The 26105-nt window shown below is 42.4% G+C and overlaps 1 protein-coding gene across 5 annotated transcripts in view; it reads right to left on the bottom strand.

Moving 5' to 3' along the window:
* DIPK1A (divergent protein kinase domain 1A) overlaps positions 1–25062 on the bottom strand; it is a 29769-nt gene extending 4707 nt beyond the window's left edge. Inside the window, exons 1-4 of one of the 5 annotated variants that reach the window (XM_066626624.1) lie at positions 24975–25062; positions 22852–22935; positions 2321–2455; positions 1127–1234 (exon numbers count right to left, since the gene is read on the bottom strand). In XM_066626624.1, coding sequence (XP_066482721.1) covers positions 1127–1234; positions 2321–2455; positions 22852–22935; positions 24975–25022 — 375 coding nt within the window. In that variant the 5' untranslated portion in view covers positions 25023–25062. Of the gene's footprint in view, positions 1–1126; positions 1235–2320; positions 2456–21610; positions 21862–22851; positions 22971–24974 lie in introns of those variants that run through there. The other 4 variants (XM_066626626.1, XM_066626628.1, XM_066626627.1 and 1 more) reach the window with 4 other exon arrangements.
* Between the last annotated feature and the right edge of the window lie 1043 nt (positions 25063–26105).

The raw sequence follows: 26105 nt of genomic DNA, 5'->3' as shown, positions 1-26105 counted from the left end.
CCAATATACTACAAATATACTACTCCAATATACTACAAACTACAATTTGCTTTAATAGTGACGGGCAGAAAATGTACTGTACTGTATTGGAATCCAAATACAGTCCATACCATCAAAATGGTTGCTCAGTGATATGCCATAGTCTACATCTAACCAGTCTTATGGCTGATCACTTCTTTATAGTGTATGAACTTCTATACTGCAACTAGTGTGAACAAACACAATCCAATTTAGATATAGGATTTTTTTTTCATTTTCAACATAGTGTTAATGACAAAGTGACAAAGTGTTTAGGAATCCAAATGATTAGCATTATTTAAGTCACTGAATACTAACATATCCCATAGCCATTAATTTTTTCAAGTTAACTCCATGAGGGAAATCCAGCCTGCAAATGTCTTGAATTAAGAATTTTAATTCCAACTTGGAACATTAATTATTTATAAAAACAGATATTATAGAACAAGGATCTAGGCAACAATCCAGCTAAAATTAGCTCTGACTATGCAATGGGATTCATTCCATTGGTTTCAAAGGGAATCTACAACTAGCTGGATTGAAAGTCTGGTTTTCCACATCGGCTTAAACTTGGATCTCTCTCTCTCCCTTTTTGCAACAGATCTAAATAAATGGCCAAAATGGTATAGTGGTTCTGATGATGGATTTAAACCTGGAAGACCCAGGTTCAAGTCTCCACACAGCCACAAAACTTCCTCAGTGACCTTAGGTCAGTCATTCTGTCTTGGCCTAGCCTACCTCACAAGGTTGTTGCAAGGACAAGAGGTAGGAAGAAACCATGTAAAACACCCTGAGCTCCTTGGAGGAAGGACAGTATAAAAATGTGAAAAATAAGTGACATATCAATTTATTCTGGTACTTCTCAGAAGATAGAAAGGTAGCATCCAGAGTTGTTGTTCTTCCAGAGGAAACAATTCTGGATGCTACCCAAAAGCTTCAAAATTTATAAATCATGAGTCTTTTTTTTTTTTTTTTAACTACGTACTTCTGAATTCCCCCTTTATTGGTTTAGAAGCCGTTTCACAAGTTATTCTATTCCCAATTTTCTCACTCAACATTTTTTGGAACTTGTGCAAAGGGACAACAAAAAAAGATGAAGCCGTCTTACCTGGTTGTTAGGTTTGGTTGATAAACATTTTCCAAAATATAGTGTTTGTCGTGTACACAGGCTGCTACATGCTGATCCATCAATAACTCCGGTTTTATACTTATCACACTGAGGAAAAAAGGCCAAGGAAGCAGTTTACAAACAGACCTTTGCCATGGTATAATTTTATTTTCCAATGTCAAAACATTCTTTTGTAGACTTAAATGCAGATCCAAAGCTGAAAACTGTTATTCCACAGAAAGAAGAGAGATTACACAAATCTACATCGAATCAAACAGCATCAGTATCTGAACAACATTTCCATTTCAGGCTCTTTAAAGGTATATGAGCATCACTGTTCATTCCTATTGGTCTCCAGTGCAATCTGATTCATTTCTTAGTCAGTGTCTACCACTGACAAGGCTTTACTCCTGTCTAATCACACATCTCCCATTCTCCATCTCCCATGTTCTCCAGTAACTTCCTGCATGAGAGCCCCCAGGTTTCTGATGCATTATGGTTTCAGAAGCTTTCAATTCCATTTTACTCTTTCAGTCTTTTCACTCACCCTGTATTCCTTTTACACTGTCCCTGCACACAATTTCCAAGAAGTTTTATCCATTTCCTTCTCTTTCAACAAACCCAAGTTAATAATAGCTGAACTTAGAAGTGCTCAAGAGAAAGATTTATTGTCTGATCCTGTACTTAATCACACAGTAGTCCAAAGAATCATAGCTGAAATTATACTATTTGCACAAATGTACTTTTAAAGTTAGTAGAAATATTGTCCCTTCTCAAAATGTGATGCCAGTTTTTTCTAGTTAAAAAATGCCAGTTTTCTTCTAGTTAAAAAATGTATTCATGTCAGTTTATATGCATAAATATGACCATTTTCAGTCTTCTTGACTGAAAATATTAACTTCAATCTTCTCATTACATAACAGTCTAACAGTACTACTATGGACCAAAATGGCATGGTCTCTTTCTGAGAAGCTTCTTTATAGGAACAACTGAATACTCTATTGAAGATTGCAACCCTATGTATACTTATCAAGGATTCAGTCCCACTGCACTAAATAGTCATAGGTTGAAAACAATGTTTAAAAGTATATATGGCTACATTTCAGCCATCATTTCAGCATTTCTACCCTGGCTTTTGAAAAGTGCTCCAGGGAATGTACAAAACAAAGTTAAAATATTAAAAGATATACATACTATTATTTTCTTGCAGTCATGCCCTCTGCAAAGTTCTGTGTAAGACGAGTACTGAACATAAATAATCCAGCTGCCAATAAATACTCCTAGCCAAGAGAAGAAGAGATACTTCATCCGCACATAAGAGAAGCAAACCTTGAGGCAAAGAGAGAGAGACATCAAGACATTAGGGGGCAAGAGGCAAGACATTGTCTGGGTGTTGAGACTCCTAATGCTTTACTGACACTGCGCTAGTGGAAACTCAAATTCTGAGCGGATTTTACTTATCAGCAAACATATGACTAGTATAGTTGGCATTCGGCTTAAAGGAAGAGGTAAGATGCCTTTCCAAAACATAGGCGAGGCCACTTGCAAGGCACTTCCAATCAGTTCTGATAGAGAAGATTCAATTCACTGCTCTTTTACTTATAATCCCCACACTAGAAATGCCATGTTTTGACTGGAGTGGTTCTCTGCTGGTCCTGCAGGCACACTGTACACAGTCTGCATGCAAGCACATGTCCCAGAGAAACTTTATGAACAAGCTGCCCACTGACAGAGTCCACTGATATTCACTGACTGCATTTTTAACATCCTGTCTGGAAGCAACAAAATAGTTGGGAAGAAAAAGTTAAAGGACAGTATCAAGGACCAGATCTCAGTTCTTAATTTACAAAGATGAGCTTTGACCAATATAAAAATTGTATAACTGGTCTTCTGACTGCTTCTGTGTTTCTCTCAGTACCTAGGCAACAGACATTACCACTTTGTCTTACTTCCTGGGGCACCTAAAGTATGTTGCGTCTGGAAATCTACTCATCTCCACTAGTCCACTACAAAGACAGAATACTGAGCTATTAGGTCTTTAGGCCAAGGTGAGAAGGATGACCAGCCTTTCCAAATATTATATCTAGATATCAGCTGTCTAAATCTGATCACCAACTGGTACCATTCTGAAGTCAGAGAGACGGGTAGATTAGAGTAAGCCTTTAAGTCCTCTCGGAAAGGTTTGTTCTGGACATCACTAAACATAGAATTTCACTGGTAGGAGATGGCTCTGTTATTAAACCTTTGTCACTAATTTGGAATAAATACAGAAGATATCTTCCATCTGGGAAGTCTCCCTATGCATTGGTTCTAATGGACAAGAATTTTAACAAAAATATGGATCTGGGCCAGTTTTCAGGTTGGGTTAAAAATGTAATTTTTAATAATCAAATAAAGCCCTATAATTGTTTGCTAAAAAGTAGTGAGGAGCTTTTCCCACTTTTCTTCAAATATTTGCAAGTATGCTATTACCTTCATGAGCTAAACTACAGTCTGAAGATTTTACAAGGCCATTAACATCATTTGAAAAATTGTTTAATTACAAGAATACATGCGCTTTAACTACTACTTCCCAGATTTTACTGCCCCATAGTGTCAGAGCTGAAGTTTCTTACATGGCTAAATGGATAGTAACCTTACTTTACAAGATCAGAATACTATTTGGTTGGTATAACCACCCAATATTTTCTACCTAAAAATAAATTTGTTATAACCATATACGTTTCTGCCACTTGCTACCCTTAAGACTTCCAAAAATTTACTCAGAATGTAATATTGCCTGCTGCAAATGTGGTCAAATTGAGGCAGTCCCTCCCCCCAAATCATTGGTGGTCTTGTAACAAAATAGAGTTTTGGAAGCAGATGCCAATATTAATTTCAGAAATTTTGAATATTAAACTTAATTTGGATTTGGCCCCATCTTCTCACACAAGCTTGTCGTAAAATCTCTAATAGCTTAGAGGAGCCTTTATTATTCCATATTATTATTGTAGCAAGGATTATCTTAGCCCAGTACTGGAAGAAAGCTATTCTCCCCAAACCTGGGTTGATGATACTATAGGATTTGGCCTTAATGAACAGAATAACCTGGCATTTAAAAATTAAGAATAACCCAGCAAGAAGTAACAAATTTTTTTTCGATTGGGACTATTTCAGGCAATATTGGAATGTAAAAAGTTAGGCACAGATAGACTAGAAGGTGGAATTGTGAAGAGAAATGAATATAAAAAACAGATTTTAACAAAAAGGACCTTAGTTTCTAAAACAAAGAAGCTTCAAAAGACATGTTTAATATCAGTAAAAGGGTGGGCTAACTTTTTGAAGACTGTCCCCCCAAAAAGAAAGAAAGAAAGAAAGAAAGAAAGAAAGAAAGAAAGAAAGAAAGAAAGAAAGAAAGAAAGAAAGAAGTACTTTTCTGCAAGAAAAGTAGTTCCATAAATGGAATTCCAGGGAAGCATCCATAGGATATACAGTTACAATCCAGCAAGCAGCAGGTTCTTAAAGTCTGTTTCCCATAGACCTCATCCAATACATTTCTTTCAAAGTCACTATTCCCATCTCTGCCTCTATTACAGACAACATGGTGCCGGAACATGGCAAGACTAACCACACAGTAGTCTCTTTTCCTGGCAATTTGAGGTGTCCCAAAGTTTTGCTGCCTGAAATGACCCAACTTGTGGTGACACTTCTCCAGCATCAAGAGAACTCTGAAGTAGTCCACCCCACATTGTAAATGCTGACAGTTTGGGGCGGAAACACATTAAACACCATAGCACAAATTGTGATTGCTAATTTAAATCCAAAAACTCTGGGTTCTGAGAAAACAGGACCAGTAGAGCCAAGGGAAACCTGGCCAAGTCAGGGGCATAGCCAAAGCAAAACCTGAAACTTACTGGTTTGCAAATCACATCACTGAATGCTTGACAGAATACAGCAGTGGTTCTCACACATTTAGCAACAGGACCCACCTTTTAGAATGAGAATCTGTCAGGACCCACTGGAAGTGATGTCATGACTGGAACTGACATAATCAAGCAGGAACATTTTTTACAAGGCTGCAATCCTGCCCACACTTACCCAGCAGTAAATCCCATTTACTATCACTGTCAAAAGAATATACATAGTAGCTTGTTCAAAGTACAGATGTGTAATGTTTCCCCAAATGCAGTCACATGCCATGGTAGCATCAAGACTAATATATTCAAAATAAAATATTTAAATGAATGGGGACCCACCTGGAATTGGCTCATTACCCACCTAGTGGGTCCTGACCCACACTTTGAGAAACACTGGAATACAGTTTTTGTGACTGGATCAGGAAAGCGTTCAAAGGGTTGATAACCAGCCAGTATTAAGCCACCACTCAGAGACAGTCCTAGAACTCAAGAAGCAATTTCTGCTTTTTTCCTAGTGACATTTTTCAAAAAGCAAGTCAAAAAATTCCTTCCCTGAATTTCTTTGTCAACCACTAATCTGGATGCCTTTAAAAGGGAATCAGACAAGTTCAAGGAAGACAGATCTTTCAGTGATCGTTAGTCATTGTGGCTATAAGCTACCTCCAGGCTCAACAGGCATATGCCTCTGAATACCAGTTGCAGGGGAGCAATAGCAGCTCAGATAATGCCTTTTTCTCTCCTGCTCAGAAGCTTCCCAGGGACAGCTAGTGGACCACTGTGGAAGACAAGATGCTGTACTAGATATGCCTTTGGCCTGATCTAGCAGGGCACTTATGAGATTAACTGAGATGTCATGTAGGGGGTCAGAGCCCAAAGATGTTTCTCCAGTCCTATCTTTCATTACCCAAGTTGGCAGCAATAATGTTATTGTTCCCCCCAGCAATCAGCCCTTTAATCCCCTGTCTCCCATCTGCAACTGCTTGCCATTGTCTTTAAGCCATATAGAATAAGTGGGAAATGATAGTTTCAGGAGACAATCTACAGCAGGGGTGCCCAAACCCCAGCCCTGGGGCCACTTGTGGCCCTCGACCCTTCTCAATGCGGCCCCCAGGGAGCCCCCCAGTCTCCAATGAGCCTCTGGCCCTCCGCAGATTTGTTGGAGACCACACTGGCCTGACAAAACTGCTCTCAGCGTGAGGGCGACTGTTTGACCTCTCTCTCTTGCTCTTTCACATCTCTGATGCAGTAGCGGCAGCAAAGGAAAGGCCAGCCTTGCTTTTTGCAAGACTTTTTATAGGCCTTGAGCTATTGCAAGACCTTCATTCATTCGTGTAAGTTCATCATTAATATATTCATTTATGTAAGTTTATTCAAACTTTAAATGTAAATTAATTCTTTTATTTTCCCCTGGCCCCCAACACAGTGTCAGAGAGACTATGTGGCCCTCCTGCCAAAAACTTTGGACACCCTGATCTACAGCATGAAAAAACCAACAATATTCAGGGTCAAATATTCTTCAAATGTATCTTGCAAAGCTGAGAGCTATTAAACAGAGAAGAGCCCTACTTTTATCAGAACACTGACATTTACTAGAAAAGAATATGCAAATTGAAGTTATCAGTGAGGTCTAGGAAAGTCATTCCTCCGGAAAAAATGGGTTCTTTATTTGTACCTTAAACAAACATCTCATGTTCTGTGGCAGCACCCTCTTTAAAGGAATTAAGCTTTCAGTAGCATTAGCTGAGAGACCTTTTCCAAACTACTGTAGTCACACTAAACAATATTGATTAAAATCGCTTCTCTTTTCTGCCAAAAAACTCAGGGCAAAATACATAGAGGTTCTTGCTTCAACTTCGCCACCACCGTGTTAGGAAGGTAGAGTAAAAGATCATGACTTACACAAGACCACTCAGTAAACTTCAAAATAAAGCTGAAGATTTGAACCTGTGTTTACCCAGCCAGTAAATTATACTATAATTTCATTTCTAAGTTACACCAAGTCTGTCACCAAAATAGTGGTTTGATTTTTTTAAAATAAGTGTTGCTTTCAGATAAGAACAGTATCCCTGACAGGTGGCCATCCAGCCTCTGCTCAAAAGCCTCCAATAGCAGAGCTCACAGCTGCACCAGGACTGTTCCAGTGCCTGATAGTTCTTATAATTAGGAAATTCTTCCTCCAATTCTCCAATTCCTAAATCAAAGCTTTATTATGAGATGCATCAGTAAAAGTAGGATCATGTTTTACTTGCTCCTGAACTATGAATCAACTTAGCAGTTATGTTTCCTTTGATATTAGGAAACTATAACATACATTATTCATATACAGTGAATGCCTTATTTTCAAGTTAAAGGAGACCTGACAGTCTGTATCCGGCAAACTGGATTGTTTATTCCTTACATTCCCAAGAGAAATCTCAGACCTGTACAAGTCATTTGCTCTAAAATCCTTCTGCCCCCTCCCACCATGGAGAAAATGACCCAGACTATACCATTCTTATTTGAAAGCGACCCTTTTAAAAAAAAATCCCAAACCATTATTTTTGCTACAGACATGAAGCAGTTTTTCAATGTCTACCTGATTACTATGATTTACACATCCATCCTCAGGTCACTTACGTATGTATGCCTTGTTTCTATCATGTATACATGCACGTAGATTGCATTCTTATATAAATTTGGAGATAGGAAATAAACCATTTTTTCCTTTGCATTCTAAATATATTGTGATGATTGAGAAAGCTCAGGTTGCCTTTTATTCCCAGGGTTCTAGCACTTAGAATTGTCCTGTCAAACTAGACATTTAATGCAACACACTGATGCAGGGCTTTTCACACTGGGGCGTTGCGACACCCTAGCCTGTGGGTCCCGGCCTGTTTCCCCTTAAGGAGCAGGGGCAGCCAGGAGGCAGCGGCGCCATCCCCAGGATCACGCCACTTGGGCCTGCAGGGGCTTGGCTGTACTTACCAGAGCCTCCTGCAGCCTCCCAGGGGTGCAGGGAGCCCTGTGCAAGTGTCTGTAGGGCTCCCCAATGCTTTAGAAGTGAAAGCAGAGTGATTGCACCCCACCTCTGCTAAACCAGAAAGGTTACTGAACCTTTTCTCCACTCCTAATTGCTCAAGTCACTCCCCCCCCCATGCATGCAACACTGGGGTTTTTTTTTGGGGGGGGGGAGACATGGAGTGGCTAAGAGATGCATTTGGAGTAGATAAATGGCAAGTGAGGAAATCCCTGCCACTTCTTCACCTCATGTTGCTCTGCCTTAAGCCTTAAGTTTTCTTTAAAAAAACCTGCCACTATTTCTTTGCATGGAATGCCTAGTTCAGCATCATTACTTAACTTCAGACTTCTATGAGGTGGACTGGGATGCCTAATCTGGGTTCAGGTGGCTTCTAGCTGGCAAATTAGGCTGATGCCTCCAGGAAGGGATGAGATTAATCCCCTGAACAATAGATCATGTGCATGGCTCATAACAGTGTAGATCCCAAAGATCAAGTCCTCTTTATTTGGGGGGGAAGGGGGAGGGGCTACTGTCCCTACTATTACAACTTCTAACCAACAAGGAAAAGTAGTCACATTTGTATACAACTTCTGAGGTCTAAAAGGCATTTGTCTGACTAATACTGGAAAAATACTGAGACTAGATAAATTGTTGCCTTGCATGGTCAAACCAATTACATTCAGAAGCAGGGAATGAACTACATGGCCAGTGACAGACCTTCCAACTACAGAACTGAACAATCAGACAAGTGCAAATAGTATGACAGGGTCAAAAGGGTAACTACAAGGAAGTGATTGTTTGTACCTGTCTTTCAGAGATACCATACTTAGAAATTCCGCCCTTTAATTTTCATGCGCTGATTATTTTGCAAAGTTTGTATTAATTGTTTTTCCCTTTAGTGCTGGACCAAACAGTGCAATAATCTGGTCCACAATAAGCAGATGGTATTTTTTCTCTCACAAGTTCTGAAGGGAGTCTGGGTAAAGACAGCAGGACTGCTACCTATGGCATGCAAGAATTAACAATAAACTGCAGACAAATTCCAAGCATATTGATGAGACAGAGTAAACACGCAAATCATTCTACATTAGAAAAACTTGCTACGCAAGAAAGCTCTTCGCATAACAAGCATCAATGTTTTATAAATTTACCTTTTATAAAGACAACAAAAATCAAAACTGTGTACATGAATGCAGTCACTGTGGATAGGGAACTAAAATACTATCGAAAGACAAAAGGGAAAATAGCCACTAGTTAGGATTTTGTTGAAAAGCAGAATATAAGTATTCTTGAAAAATGCAGAGATCAGAGTTGCCAATGTCTATTTTACTCATTTTATATCCTGCTTCCCAGCATATATTCCTAAAGAGATCCAGAAGTTTAAAAAGCAACACTACACAATTACTGCAAATGCTACACCAAATTAATCCTAGTTTTTTTTTTTAAGTTGAATTGTTTCAACAAATTAGCAGTTGCATCAACATTTAGTACTATCCATAGCATCAAAAACAGAGCAGGTTCCCCCCACCTTCCTGAAAACTGAAAGGGAAACCTGGGTAAGGAACTCCATAACAGGATGCCACTACTGAGCTGGATTTGAGACAACAGGGCCATCCCTTGCAGGGCAACTTCATACAGTGTTAACACACCATCTATGGCTATGCACTACAGCAGAGGTCTCCAAACTTCTTGGCACAAGGGTTGCATGGTATAGCTGATAGTGTCAAGGCCTGGAAAATTAATTAATACATGGAGAAACAATGTGCTGAGAATTTGATTGAAAACAATAAGTGGGTGGGAGTTGATGGAGAGCAGAGGGCAAAACAGACTTGCACAGGAAGAGGGGAAAATGGATTTTGAAAAAGGATGAAATAAGCCTGGGTATATACTTCATTCAGCCACTAGAGATGTTGAATGGTATTGAATGTCTCTAGTGGCTGAATGTGGTATATGCCCATGCTGAGAAACCCTGAAGTTCATCTTTTGAGCTAGCTTTAGGTTTGGGAACTGTACAGACTAGATAAAAACTTCCAGAGGGTCAGATTTGACCCCTGCACTAGAGGAAAGAGAATACATTTCTGTGGAGAAACAAGATTCAAACTATTCAGAGCTCTGAAGATTAGAACAAGCACCCTCAACTGGGTTTAGAAACTGGCAATCAAACAGCTATTTCTGAAAATACGGCTCCTATAGCTAGTTTAGATAAAAAATTAAGTATTTTAAAAACCAGATCTTTTATTGAAATCAAAATTTTTAACTGTCAATTATAATAAGTTTTCTGTTTCAAAATAATTTGGTTTTTAAAATGTTATTTCAACAATGCCGATCTCTTAAAAACTGAACTTGTGTCCCTTTTAGAAAAGGGTTGGGTTGCTTTTCTTTGTGAAGAATGAAATTTGGGGAAAATGTCTCTATCAGTCATTGTACAGCATAAGACTTCATGTACTCACATAATGACTTGAAACTAGAAGCTAGGGACTGGATACCAATATATACATGTCACCACAGAGAGCATACCAATGGCATGTCACCACAGAGCATATACCAATGTATACAGTAGGTACTCTTTTGTGTTGAATGGGAGCTCTGATAGATGTGGACCTGGGCTTCATAACAGTGGTGGTACTTCTCACAGAGAGAGATTTTTAATATGATCCTTCCTCCAAGCAGCTCAGGGTGGTGTACATAGTTCTTCCCGTCCTTTTGTCCTCACAACAACCCTGTGAGGTAGGTGAGGCTGAGAGGTAGTGAGCAGCCCAATGTCATCCATGAAGGGTCATGGCAGAACAGGAATCTGAACCTGGATCTTCCGGGTCTAAGACCACTATACCATCCTGGCTCTATATGGCCAAGTACCCACCACCCTGTTGAGTACCATAAGTAGTGCTTTTACCAACTGTTGAAAAGCACTATCTTAGAGATCATGCAATGAAGGAGGGGCCTTGGGGTGGTGGTGGTGTTCCTATTTGTAGATTGGAGTGCTAGGTGCAGCAGTGACAAGAATCTCTCAGCCACTTCACACCGCCCAGTGTCAAGAGTTGGTCAAGCCAGGAAGGCCCTCTGATAGTCACAGTCCTTGGGCAGTGACCAACCAGCTGACACCTGATGCCACAGATACATAGCCAAGATTGTAAAACTGGCTGGTGGCTCATATTCCCCTGCAGGACCACAGGCACCTGATGCCCACAAGTTTGGCAATTCAGAGTTGCACTTTGCATTTTTTTTTAACTGCCACTGCCCAGCTCTCAACCCAGCCCAGACAAGAGGGGAGAAAGAACAGAAGAGACAGATGGTGGAACAAAAGTAGGTGGGGGGGTTAGTGAGTTGCAGTGATGTCAATATTCTTTAGAGTTAGAACAACCAATTACTATGCATTTTTACTTAGAAAGTATCTAAATAAGATTAGATTTAAATTGGCCTTTTGTCTTGACAGCTAGAATTGCTAATTTAACTCATTTCTGCCCAGCCTACAAGTGTACACATTTGATCCCTGTTGCATATATGCAACACTGGAAATGGTTTAAAAGAGTCTTCATTTAAATCAGGGGTGCCCAAACCCCGGCCCTGGGGCCACTTGCAGCCCTCAAGGCCTCTCAATGCGGACTCTAATGAGCCTCTGGCCCTCCAGAGATTTGTTGGCGCCCGCACTAGTCTGACGCAACTGCTCTCAGCATGAGGGTAACTGTTTGGCCTCTCCCATGAGCTGTGTGGGATGAGGGCTCCCTCCATTGCTTACTGTTTCACGTCTATGATGCATAAGCAGCAGCAAAGGAAAGGCTGGTCTTGCTTTGTGCAAGGACTTTTATAGGCCTTGAGCTATCGCAAGACCTTCATCCATTCATATAAGTTCATCTGTAATATATATTCATTTATGTAAACTTATGTAAATTTATTCAAATTTTAAATGTAAATTAATTAATTTTTCCCCCCAACACAATGTCAGAGGGATGATGTGGACCTCCTTCCAAAAACTTTGGACACCCCTGATTTAAATGACTCCTTCCAGGTCCCAGTCAACTATCAAGCCATTGCATTCTGGACTCTGCACTCAAACACAGGCAAGAGGTGTCACAGATCCCATCGGGCCAAAGTATATCCACTGTACTTTAAAGTGGATTTTAGTACTGATGCTTAAATGAGTTTGTCTCTCTGTTAACAGCGCTACCACACTTACACATAAGTTAAAAGAAAAAACATATGCAGCTGCAAATACTACAGAAAATTGCTCTGGTGTATTGACTGACAGGAGGTTATTTACAGAGCCATAAAAGTTAACTCCACATCGCTTCCCTGGAAAGCTCTAGTTAAAGACATAACTACTGAAAAGAATGAAGTATTTTAAGATGCAGGTGACACAAGAATAAAATTGCTTCAAAACCAGCATATGCTTTCCTTTCCTGCACCCCCTTCTCATTCCCACTAATCCTCTTGGAAAGGAGCCAGAGAACACAGGCATGAAAGAAAGTGTATGAGGATACCTAACAAGGCATTTACAGAGTCAATATTCTGCTGCATGGTAATTAGTTATTCACCATGTGGGATGCACCACAAGCACCACTTCTGGCAAAAGTTGAGTCTGGATAGGTTCCAGAGCATATTGATACTAGTACCAGACCTAGAGGGAGAATGAGATGAATTGTGTGGTGCTTAGAGCTACTGTATCCAAATACTGTATTCTTGGACTACAAATAAGTTTTAAATGGTCTTGCAATTTAATGCTTGGGCTGTTGTGAACTCTCTGCTATGGTTGATCAAATCCTTTCCTCTCTTCCACCCTAGTTTCTTGTGAGCTTTTGCTTGCTACCAGGGAAACACAGTAGAAGCTTCTGGGTGCAGACAGCTTTGGCACTCTCTCTGAAGGAAAATGTAGTTGGCAGCCAAGGCCCCATGGCAGAGGACAACACACCAGAATCTATGGCAGTTATCAGGAATCATACAAGCAAGCAGATGTACCAGGGCAGGCAAGGAGACATGCTTCTACATTTGCCACTTGAATGCTCACTGGATGAAGGGAAATGCTATTAGCCCCAGGTGAGCAGGCAAGTTGCAAATTGCAAGGCTGATTTACAAGCAAAATGTGATTTGATAAACACTGAGCATTTTATCACCAGCAATCCTATTTAGAGCAACACACAATCTAGTCCTAAACGGTGCTAAATTGCCAAATGATTCCAGCAGATAAATACTCTAGCTTAGTGTTTATCAAACTGCTGGGATGCACTAGGTAGGTCGCAAGTCAATTCTCGGTAGGTCCCCATTCATTTCAATGTGTAATTTATAATTTTATATTATAAAAATATATATTATATAATACATATTTAGACTTGAAGCTACCATGGTAGGCGACTGCCTTTGGAGCAATGTTACAGATTTGTACTTTTAATAGGCTACTATGTATATGCTTTTGATAGTCATTGGGGTTTACTCTGGGGCAAGTGTGGATAAGATTGCAGCCTTTGGGGTGTTTGAGGAATTTTTTTTAAATAGATCAGCAACTGCTTGGGAAGGTCAGGACGGTTCTTCATTGTAAATAAAGTTTTGAATGTTTACTATAAAAGTTAATTTAATTAACTTCTAATTTAAATTTGTATTTGGGGTGTTAAGACTTTTCTACTTGATGTTGTCATTTCCAGCCATAACACCACATCCAGTGGGTTCTGACAGGTTGTCATTCTAAAGGGTGGGTCCTGGTGTTTAAGAACCACTGCTCTAGCTTGATCACAGATCTGGATATTTTTCCTGTGTTGCATTTTTAGCATGAGTACTGTATTTTAGAGAGACACCATGAGGTTTAAAATCATGACTAAATAGCACCCTGCTCAGTGTTACTCACAATTGAGAACTACACCCTCTTAGTTGCAATTAAAGGGGGAAGAATTCAATCTTAAAAGGGAGATTTGAAAACAGGAACTCAGCCACAGGAACGGGTTCTCTCAAACTGTTAGAGTTAATGGGTTCTAACTTTGACTTTCTTTTATTAACCCAAGATGGGGGGGGGGGAATCACGAGTACTTCCTTTCTCCCTGAACAAGATCACTGATTGAAGGCAACAAACAGAATTTGGTAGAATACAATCATATTGTAATTTTGTTACATTTATGTTGGTGGTGCTATGTAAACAATTTATATACAAACTTATATATGAACACACACATCTATCTTTTATTGAGTCAGACATTCGTGTATGTACCTCCCGCATACACTGAGTGGCAACAGCTTTCTAGACACGTATCTCCCAGACCTGCTTGCAGATGCTAGAAACTGAACTAGAAGTTCACCTTCACCTTTAAAGGTACATTATCAATCCATATAAACAACCCATATAAACAAAGTGAACACTTTGTGTTTCCAACTGCGAACTGGACTGCAAAAAAAATCAAACAAGCAGCATCCTTTATACAATTTTGTAGTCAAAAGTGTTCTAAATAAGACAACTCTTAATCTGTACGAAAGGCGCACAACTCAAGTAGCTCCAATGGCCACTTTGATGAACTCAAGAGGGCCATACTACATCAACTACAAAAAGCTTGTGTCCCATATTAAATTACCTTCAAGAAAGAAGGCTGTATTAGAGATGCTATGCCTCTTTATTTTACAGCTTAGTTTTGAAAAGACACATCTCATTAGATAACTTTCGCTATACAAACAAACTTTAAATTCCTTTCTTGGGCAGTGTAGTACAAATTGCTGCAAACAGGACTCCACAGCAGGAAATTACAACAAATTCAATTAAATCCAGTTGCAAACTGAATGTTCTACTTCCTATTGCATGAGTGAGGATGTATTTCAGAATGTTCACCATTAAAAAAATTACCTGCAAGACGGACAGCGCTTACTGTGACGCGGTACACTGGTGTGCCACAAGGCTGCCTCAGGTGTGCCGCAGGATCAGAGGAGGCAGGCAGTACAAGCAAGGGAGCAGCCAGGGAAGGGACTGGTCGAGGCTACTTTGCATCCCAGCAGCAGCTCGAGTCCGCTTAGAGCTTGCTCCTGCTACTGAGCATAACTCAGGCTGCAACTGGATCCTCACTTTCCTGGGAGTAAGCCCCATTGTCTACTATGGGGCATACTTCTAAGTAGACATGCATAGGGTTGGACATGAAAGAGGCTGTTGCCTGCCTGCATGCTGATTGGCCAACAAGAGAAGCCTGGAGGAGCCAGGAGGTGGGAGCTGCTGAGTGAGTGAGAAGAGGGAGCCAGAAGCAGGCAAGCAGGTACATAATGAGCGAGTCTGCTGAGGCCCCCAACCTAAGGTTTCAGGGTCCCTGAAAGTCCCTTTTCCTTGCCAGTTTGCCTGCAACTCCCCAAAGCGACCCTCCCTGCATTTTTAGAGGAAGGGCCCTGGGCCACAATCCTATCTACACTTTCCTGGGAGTAAGCCCCATTGACTATAATGGGGCTTACTTCTGAGCAGGCATGCATAGGATTGGGCTCTGGGGGTGCTATCCCATCCACACTTACCTGGGACTAAGCCCCATTGACTATAATGGGGCTTACTTCTGAGCAGGCATGCATAGGATTGGGCTCTGGGGGTGCTATCCCATCCACACTTACCTGGGACTAAGCCCCATTGACTATAATGGGGCTTTCTTCTGAGCAGGCATGCATAGAATCGGGCTCTGGGGGTGCTACCCATTCACACTTACCTGGGAGTAAGCCCCATTGACTATAATGGGGCTTACTTCTGAGCAGGCATGGATAGGCTTGGGCTTTGGTTGCACTCTTTTTTCTCAAATACACAAGAAGGCAATTGGCACTTCTCTCTCCTCTTGTCCTCCACCCCACCCCCTTCCCCAGGAATATTTCCTGGGGCAATAACACATAATTTAATGTAAGTAAAAAACTGGTAGTGTGCCTTGACAATTTTAGTGCCTTGTCAGTGTGCCACGAGCTGAAAAAAATTGAAAATGGCTGTTGTAGGAAGTGAGCACACTGAAAAGATCAATGTAGACTGGTTTATTACCTGCAGAACACCTCTTGCATGGAGGAAAATTCAAAAGTATGACTCCACACCTGCAGTTAAGAATTCTACCACCTTACTCTGCTAAAAATATAGATTGGGTCCTATGCCAGAGAGTCTAGTCCCACTGAATTCCTGCATAAGATTGGAATTCATGTTGCAAGATACTGAAGTGAAAGAGGAAGTTGCAGCAATTTTTAATTCACATTTACATTGTTAGTGAGAAGCATGACTCCTCTTCTAAGAAGATTGCCTATTTCTGGTGCTATTTTGCTTGTTGCTATCCGCAGAATACTTGCAAGGTTTCTGCCATTTAAAAGATTGCATTTTGGTTTATGTTGAAAGAAAACAGAACTGCACTGAAAACTCAAACTTTCCCCATACCCTTTCAGCCTGCAGTGTTAGCATAACAGGAGTATTGTACTGTATGTTTATTGCCCTCTTGAACCCATTTAGATTCCTATAGCCTAGAACAGGGTTATAGAATATCGAAAAACAGTGTCATGATCAGCCACTGTCCTGTGCAGTAACATAGCTACGTACTTTTAAACGTAAAGATAGCTTTTTTCTTTTCTTAAAATTAAGATAAAAGTAAAAATGAGCCCTCTTTGAGGCTACCTCAACCTTAGTTTCAGAGTCACACACATCGGTCTTGCAGCCCAATGCCATGCATGTGGACTCAGAAGAATCTATCTCAAAAGGGAATGCAGGAGGTACTTTAGGTGAAAAGTGCTAGAATAGCAGGACTTGAAACAGTGTACAAGTGAGTACTTTTGAAAATGAATGCCCTTCGGGAACCCTGCCCCTAGAGCTTTTGTATCTTTGCACAGCATGATGCTTTTTCCATTCACCATCACCTTTGTTTCTCCTAAGGAACCTTTAATTCAAATTTTGAAATTGATATCCTCTTCGTTTCTTTTGCAGTCAAGCTCATCTCTCGCTCATCTGCTTCTGCCCAATGAGGCTGAACCCACCAAACAGCAATCCCAGAACATGGAGAATGTGCATCTCCTCCTCTATATCATGGGGACCCATCAACACCTTCCCCCACCCCAGCCCAACAAAGAGCCCACAGTAAGACACTCAGAGCTGCTAAAATCTTCACACTGACTTTCCACCCTCACTGCCTAGTGATGTGCCTTCAAAGGCCAGCTCCATGAGGCTTTGGAGAAGGCTTGGTGAGGGGAATGCGGGCAGCTCAAAGTGTGTTGGCAGGCCTTATGTTGTATATCCTGATCTATATCCATACCATCACAACATAAGACTAATGCAATGAGGCTACATAATTACATTTTTTTTAGAAACAAAATTCCTAAAAGCAACTCTATGTAGATTGAAAACTTGCATACCTTTTCCAAAATTATATTTTTTTGAAGCTCATGACAACAGCAGAACTCTCTACCCCAAGGACAGTGACATTAGAAACACAAAAGATGCTTCTACAAAGTTAGCATTACAGAAGTTAACCATCCAGGGCGGAAACAAATGCAGTTGTCAATTATAAAACCCTAAAATATTTTTTTTAGAGTGTTAAAACAGAGAAGCAAATGTAAATATAATAACTGAGGAAAAATGGTAAATTATCATGAATGGTTGTTTCAATGCTTCACTGAATTAGGGGAATTTTAAAAGCATTTGTGCATCAGGAGAGGCAAAGGATCTGAAATTATATTATGGACATAAACTTTTGAAAACCTGAGGGAAGAGAGAATGAAGAAAAGATTCAATTATTTTAGATTTGCACAGGGAAGAAAGGCTTACAGTCTTTACACAGAGAAGAAAAACAAGTCACAATGCAAAATACAGGACAAAGGCATAACCGGGGGAAAACCTCAAACCTATAATTTGCAACTATGTTACCATTCATCAAAAACTTATTCACTCTTCAAAGTTAGCACTTATTATTTCTGCTTTACAAGTGAGGGGAAAAATGTATGTGCTCAATCATTTTATGACTACTATGTATCTATGTTCACTCCTACCCACACCATATGTAAATGTACACGTTGAGTAAGAAGCTCCCAATACAGAGCAAGATATAGTTCTAGCCCAGAGCAAAATATAGATCTTTGTTAATGCTGTTTATTTTTAGAATAGGCCTACCAAAAATAATAGTATTGAAGTATCTTGCTCCCTATTCAGAGCTTGACCTTGTATGAAAAAGAGAGTTTGGTTTAACACAGCCTAATCAATTGCACAAATTCATCTCTTGTTCCCCCCCCCACTCCATTATTTGGGCAGCTGGAATGAATTGGAGCCAATCAGCTAGACCAGGAGTGCCCAAACCCCAGCGCAGGGGCCACTTGCAGCCCTTGGGGACCCCCAAACTAGCCCACAAGGAGCCCCTAGTCTCCAATGAGCCTCTGTCCCTCTGGAGACTTGCTGGAGCCCACGTTGGCCAGATACGACTACTCTCAGCGTGAGGGACAACTGACCAATTGTGCGAGTTGCAGGCTCCCTCCACTGCTTGCTGTTTCACATCTGTGAAGCAGTAGCAAAGGAAGGCCAGCCTTGCTTTGCACAAAGTCTTTTATAAGCCTTGAGACCTTCATTAAATCATATAATTATCGTGAGACCTTCACTAATTCATGTAAGTTCCAACTCTAATATATTCATTTATGTAATTCAAATTTTAAATGTAAATAAAATCTTTTTTCCAGGCTCCCAACACAGTGTCAGAAAGATGATGTGGCCTCCTGCCAAAAAGTTTGGACACTCCTGAGCTAGACTTTAGCACCTAAGGAAATCTTAAGCATGTTGTAAAGGATTTAGTTCGCCATCCTGCAATGGGAAAATTAAATAGTAATAGCCAATAAAACTTCATTTGATATAATACAGCCTTTAATAGATGGGGGTATGTAGCAATCATTATTTTTGGAGCTTTAGCAATGCTTTTGAGCCCAGGGCCTTTTTAAACAGCTTCTTCATGGTCAACCTCAGGAATTGAAGGGAATCCAAATGGCTTTCCCTCAGGTAGCCAAATTACTACCTCAGTCATTCAAGGGATCCAAATATGCTTCTTAAAGACCACATCTCTCATACTCAAACTTCAATATGTTGCTGAAAAAAATGCATAAGCATCTCCTCCACCCACATTCTTGCTATGGTGACTATTGTGCAAACTCCTGCTTAGCAAATGTAGCAAGCTACTGGGTTCACATTCATATCACTCACAGATAAACTCCCCTATCAAGTATCAACTTGTATACTTTTGCAAAAAAAGTTATTAAAAATATTTGTAGGTAGAATGCTTTCTATTGTACCATGCCAACCCAGGGAAGCTTGTGTAAAAGCCAGAACAAAATGTTCAATTATGATGAGGAAACTCACTCACTTCAGATTTGTTCTATGATTGTATTCCACTTGAACACACAATCAAAAGTCACCCTGACTGAGAGAAATCTCTTCAGGCCTCACGCCTGACTGCATCAGTCATCTTGTAAAGGTATTAAGGTCTACTTCTGAACACACATCCCTATCATACATTACTCAAACCAAGTTGAAAAGATTATAATCATTGAGGGCAGGGAAGTACAACAAAGGAGTCCTGTCAGTTAAACAGAAAAATGTGTGACTGACAGGGTCAGTTATTGGAATTGCAATCAGACAACAAAGAAAAAAGCCACTAAAAACACACAGATTGAAGACATCAAACCATGGGTTAAAAGTAACATTTGCTCTGGCTGCAAGTCTTCAAGCCTCCTAGATGGCAACTCTTGACACCTGCGATTTCATGGGGGGGGGGGTGGATTTCAGTTTTTAAGGCTGTGGGTTGCTCTTTGGTTTCCTGTTATCTCCACTGTTAAAAGGGAGGGGGAGAAAAGAAGAGCAGGTACACACACCCACAGAGAAGAAGAGTATGAATGTTAGGTCAGTTTCATCTTCCTACCAGATGACATTGTACTTGCCCCCCATATGCATTCTAGGAAGGGAAAGGCAGGGAACAAATACTGTTAAATCAGAAGATAAAATATCAGAGAGTCAGGACAACATTAAGAGAGCATTTTGATGGAATACCTACAAACCTTGAAACAGTACTATCCCATCTATATGTAATGAGTCACGTCTACCCTTGAGTAGCAAGGCACACAAGGTTCTGCTTTCCTTTACTTCCTTGGAAAACCTAATTGAAAACATATCCTCCAAAAAATTAAGTAGGAGAGGCATGAATGGAGGTGTAGACTACGTAGCCTCAGTTCTTTACCATGCTGTGTAAAAAAAAGTTAAACAGTAAGGAAAGCCCCGTTACTGCAACATTTTTTAATGTTAAAGCTCAAAACAAAGTTGGGTTTCAGTGACAACAATGTTAGAGTATAAATGTTATGAGAAATGTTTCAGACTACGAGTACAACAGAGTAACCTGTGGAATTCCCCTCCTTGGTAGCTTCTCATCTGATTCTAGTGAGCTGATACTTCAGAATAGGATCTGTGCTATATGCTCTGTGAAGAGCCTTCCAACTCCCATATTCAGTTATAGTAGCTTGAGATCTTGGCAATGCTGGTTCTTCTAATCATTGAAAGCACAGATGTCCCGCTATAGCATCTATGCTATGAGTCTAAAAGTAGATAAGCGATTAGAAGCAGAGGTGCAATAAAAAGCAGGCTGCAGAGATAAGATACATTTCGTTTATGATGATATGCCGACACACATTTTTTATACATAAAACATGTAAAGAGTGTGATGAAGTAGCAGAACACTTCATTATTTCCTGCAACAGCCCCTCTGCAGGATTAGAGATCCCCAATGCCTGCTACCTCCCTGTTTACCCTGCAGCCTGCCAGAGCAAAATCCCTTCAAAGCACTGAACTGCAGAAGGCAGCAACCCAGTGCAAGTACGGAAAGCGGCCCAAATTCATTGTCAGAGCCCTTTGGAGATGTCCATCACATGACAGAGAAGTCAAGCAGAGCACTGAGGGGGCACCCATTACTTGACTCCAAGACAGCTGGTACTGGGAAGAAAAAGGGGGGGAGGGAGGAGGAAGAGGAAGGGCTGGAAGGAGGAAGAAAAAATGAGTGGAGAAGGATTGGGCTGCCAGTCTCTCTGCTCTCCTCCATAGGGCCTAATAACAGATGCAATAAGCCAACAACCCTTCCCCCCCCCCCATAAAAATCCCCACTCTCTCCCACTGCAAAGGGTACAGAACCTTGCATAGGGCACAAAGCCCCCCCTTGCAAAGGGTCTCGCTTGAAAGGGGCACAGACCTCTTGCAAAGAGTACAGACCCTTGCAAGGGGCACAGAACCCCCCTCTTGCAAGGGGCACAGACCCACCCCCTCTCTTGCAAAGGGTCTCCCTTGCAAGGGGCACAGAACTCAACAGGAAAGAAGGGGGCTGGGGTGGGTCTGAACGGCTGCTGGCAGCCAAGGCGCCTTCCTCAGCGGGTGGGAGGACCCTTTCCAGCGGGCCCTTCCCCAGAGTATGCGGAAGCAGCGCCCAGGGGCGCCCAGGTCCCAACCCCAGCGCCTTCCCCCTCGGCGCGCCTGCCAGCCAGCTGCACCGCCTCCTTCCCAACCAGCGTCTTCCCGGAGCGTGGGGGACGCCTACCCGCTCTCCCGACCGCAGTGCCGGTCCCTCTAGCCCACCCTGCCCTGCCCTGCCAGGGAGCCGGCCGGCCTGCCTGCCTGCCTACCTGGTTGTAGTAGGGCTTCCTGAGCCAGGCCCCCGGGAAGAGCCTCCTCGCCATAGCAATGGTACATCCCCGCAGCGGGCTGCAGCAAGCCAAGGGCGGAGAGGAGGGGCTCCTTCCCGCCTCGCCGACCCGCGGGCAAAGTGGGCTGACTGACGGGCGGGCCACCTGGCTGCGGTCTGCAAGGCGGCTCCGAGTGCCAGCGCAGCCCGGGAAGGGAGGCAGGCAGCAGAACGTGCCCGTGCAGAGCAGGGCTGGTGCCTGCCTCTCTCTCGGCCCGCCTCCTGGGCAAGTGTGGGAGGGAGGGGGCGGTTCTCTCCTGGCTTGGGCCTTAAAGGGAAAGCCAAGCAGGAGGGCTCCTGCTCCTTGAGCCCAGGGATTCTCTCAGTGGCTCCTTCTGCTGACACTCGTCATCCTTCCTCCCCATCCCCCAGCTTAAAGGGGAGGGGCTTGACTTTGGAGGGGGTGTGGCCAAGGCTCGCACCCCAGAATGGCTCCTGCAGCAGCCAAGCACCCTCCTGTGTCAGGCGCAGGGCGGGAGAGGGAGCTGCGGTGGAGCCCAGCCAGCCAGCCAGCCTCCAGCAGGACTGGTTTTGCATAGCAAGGCTCATGCCTGCTGCCACATTGACCTTACTCAGTCACCTTTCCTGCTAGAGAAAAAAAAGAGTGCCCCTGAGCATGTTTAGAGAGCACTGCTTTCCTTTCACACTGCGCACACCTCAACTGAGAGAACTTTTCCCACACCGTACCACTGGGGCGGGATGTGTATGTTTGGGTTAGGACAAACCACCAGTTCTGGAATTTTCTTGCCTGCGCCACTCTGATGCAGAAGCCCTTTCAAAGGTTTAAAGGAGATCCAGGTTCAAAATCCCCACTCAGCCATGAAGCTTCCTGGGTGACCTGGGGCCAGGCACTCTCTCTCACCTACCTCATAGGGGTGTTGTGAGGATAAAAGGAGGGGAGGAACACCCGGAGCTCCTTGGAGAAGTGTGATATAAAAATGCAAAAAGATTAAGGTGCAAAAGCTAACCACACTTTTGAGTAAGCCCCATTAACTGTAATGTGACTTAATTCTGAGCAGACATGCATAGGATTGGGCTTTAATACAACTTGGCAACCCTGCAAAGCAGGACTGCCCATATATTTACTTTGACCCATACCATCCAAGGGCCCAATCCTATCCAACTTTCTAGTACCAATGCAATTAAAATGCAGGACCAAGGTATGAGAACAAATTCCCTTACCTCCATGACAGGCCTCCGTGACTGCCCCCTCAATGCAGGATGCAATATACACCCCATTGGCATAGCAGCATCAGTTCTAGAAAACTGGAATAGGATACGGCCCCAAGTTGTTCAAATGGCTTCAGAATAGAAAGCAGGACCATAAATTAACAAATTTTTAATACATCGGAAAGGCCTCCACCTGTCTCAGACAAGTCATTGGCCTTCTAGCCCAAATTCATAGTAAAGTTGGGCAACTTGGATTTAAATCTCTTTAGCCCCAATGATTTATGTGAGGCTCAGGCTGAAATCCATAAATCAGGGCCCAATCCTATCCAATTTTCCGGCACCAGCACAGTCGCAATGCAACCCCAAGGTAAAGGAACAAATGTTCCCATTCCTTACGGAGGCCTCTGTGACAGCTGCCCCACCACAAGATGCAGTGCACTCCCCATTGGCACAGCTGCACCGACACTGGAAAATTGGATCGGATTGGGCCCTCAGGTGTGGTCACACTTTCGGAAGATGTGTTACAAAGCAACTCCAGTGTACGAGTGCTGCTCTAGTGCTCACTACAGAGGTAACCTCTGTGCTTTGCCACTTGATTGGACAGCTAGCGTAGCCCATTCCAGTGTCAGTCCAAGACCTTAGGGGTCCTGTGATGGAGTGCCAAAGGCTGACCCCTCCGCCTCGGCTCTGGCCTCCTGCTCAACAATAGTGCCCAGAAGCCACTCTATTCTGTGTGATTCTTCATTGTTCTCAAACTATGGGCCCGGGACCAACAGGTAGTTGTGACCCAATATTTGGTGGTTTATAAAACTGATAGGGCAGATTAGACTATGTGCATCAAGGGTTTAACAAGTTACAGAGGGGGGAGCACTACTGCCCAGTCACCATTATAGCTAGCCCCATTGGCATTCATAAATCAGACAGTAACCTCTAGGGCATCTAAAACAGTGTTTCTCAAACTATGGGTTGCAAGCCAATTTCAGGTGGGTCACATAGTACCTAGCACAACTGCTGTTGAAAATACAGAATAGAGAGCTGCTGGGCAGGGCAGGCTCCTAGTAGGAAAGAGGCAGGATGCTTTGCTCTGAGTAGGTAGGAAGATGAGATGCTGGAAAGGAGGGGAGGGCTGTGTGGCTGGAGAAGGATCCAAGTTTGCATTCTGCTTTGACTTCTTAGCTGGAATGTTTGAATTCTGAGCTATGCAAAATAACAGTATGAGAGCACTGTGTAATGGGACCTTTGGTTTATTGTGGCTTAGGTTTGAAGCCTACATTGATGATGTCACTTCTGGCAAGGACATCACTTCCAGTTTAATGGCATCACTTCCAGTGGGTCCCAACAGATTGTCATTCTTAAAAAGTGGGTCCTGGGGCCAAAAATTTTGAGAACCACTGCTGTATTTGAAAGGGGTCAGGAAGACAAAGCAGAAAAGGAAGTTTGAAGGAGAGACTACCCTTCTCCCCTCCATTATGTTCTGTCTTGCCTTTTCAAATACAACACACCAAGGCAGGACCAGCCTTAGAAGCTGTGGATCCCCACTGGAAACATTTTTGTGGAGGCCCAGATTACACTGTTCTATAATTATTTAACATATTATGCAATTCAAGTACATTAAAAAAATTAAAAATATAAGCAGTGTAAACGAACACTACTGACTTTTTAAGAGCTCAACAGACAAAATCATTGTGGTTCTCTATAAACCTGCAATGTGGTGTTAGGTTCATTGCAATGGATCCACTGTGTGTATTTTACAAGACTTAGGCTGCAATCCTAAACACACTTTCTTGAGAGTAAGCCCCATTGAACAAAATAGGACTTACTTCTGAGTATACCCGCACTGAGATAAGGGCAATGCAACTGGGAGGTAACAGAACAAACATTGCCATACCTTGAAAAGGCCTCCAATTGAAAAGGCCTCCAATTGTAACTACCCCCAATTGCAGGATGCAGCAAATGCCCCACTGGCACAGCTATGCCAGTGCTGGAAAGTTGGTTAGGAATGCGCCCTAAAGCAGATTACCCTGGCACAGCACCCCCTTAGGTGCAGGGCCCAACTGGGAGCAATGGGTCCAATTGGTTTAAAGCCAGCCCTGCAAACAGAGCTGCTATCCACATGCTGTTGGTGAGTCAAGTACCTGAGGGCTGTAGTGGCTGGCTGTCAGGCAGGCGAAGGTAGCAGCCATCTCCTCCCCTGTCCTTGGATTATCCACTGCCTGAAGTATCCACTTCAGTTTGCTTCCTTATACGGCTGGTCCTGCCAGGGTAAGTGACAACAGGTTTATTATTAGTAATTAACATTCGTGTCTAGCTAGCCAGAAGGGAAGGCTGGAGGGGCAGGCAGGAATGTAGACTTTGTATGTTCTGCCTAATTCAGATTGATTAAACTGGAAGAAGAGCTGAACATTTAACTGATGTTGTTACTCTGAAGTGCAAAGTAACTGCAGCGTAGTCTTCTCCAAGCTCTGCTGCCTAGGACTGATCTGAACTGGTGCAGGGTTAACTTGTTCTCCTTATAGCATAACCCTATGCGCACTTACCTGGGAACAAGATCCACTAAACAAAATGGGACTTACTCCCAAGTAAACTTGACTGGGATTGCACTCCAAAGGGCATGTCTGTCTTACTTCCCCAATCAGCATGATTTTATGCCACAGCTAAGCTCATCAGCTCTTCTTCTGACTCAGAAGGCACAATTCTAACCAACTTTCTAGCACCAGTAAAGGCAATGCAACTCTGAGGTAAGGGAATAAACATTTCCTTACCTTGAGGAGGCCTCCGTGACTGCCCCTCCCCCAACTGCAGGATGCAGCATATGCCACACTGGCATAGCTATGCCAGTGCTGGAAAGTTGGTTAGGATTGCGCCCAGAGTGTCACAACCTCCAACTGCCCGGGCCATGTGTGCCAAAAGTACTATAAACCAATTGCACTAGCATATGTGGATTTAATCCAGTTTAGACCCCATGGATTAGAAGGAACAAAGGATCCTCAACAACTATGGCATACTTGTTGGGTTACATCACTTTACTATTAAATAGCTTCCATGTTCCTGTGAGGGTCTCTTGCTAGCTTTCTTTTGGCTATATTGAGAGAGTCTGCTGGACATCTGTCACCCTTGCTTTCACAGTACCTCTAATTCAAATCCTAAATAGCTGCATTCTTTCAAAAGCAGATGTGGGTTTTGCTTCCACTCCAGCAATTCTCCATTAATAATAGACATTAGGATGATTAGTCACTATGTACAACAGAGAAAAACAATAAGAGGTT

The sequence above is a fragment of the Tiliqua scincoides genome, chromosome 4 (assembly GCF_035046505.1).
Source record: "Tiliqua scincoides isolate rTilSci1 chromosome 4, rTilSci1.hap2, whole genome shotgun sequence".
In the NCBI taxonomy this organism is placed as follows: domain Eukaryota; kingdom Metazoa; phylum Chordata; class Lepidosauria; order Squamata; family Scincidae; genus Tiliqua; species Tiliqua scincoides.
This window is presented reverse-complemented; position numbering and strand designations above follow the sequence as displayed.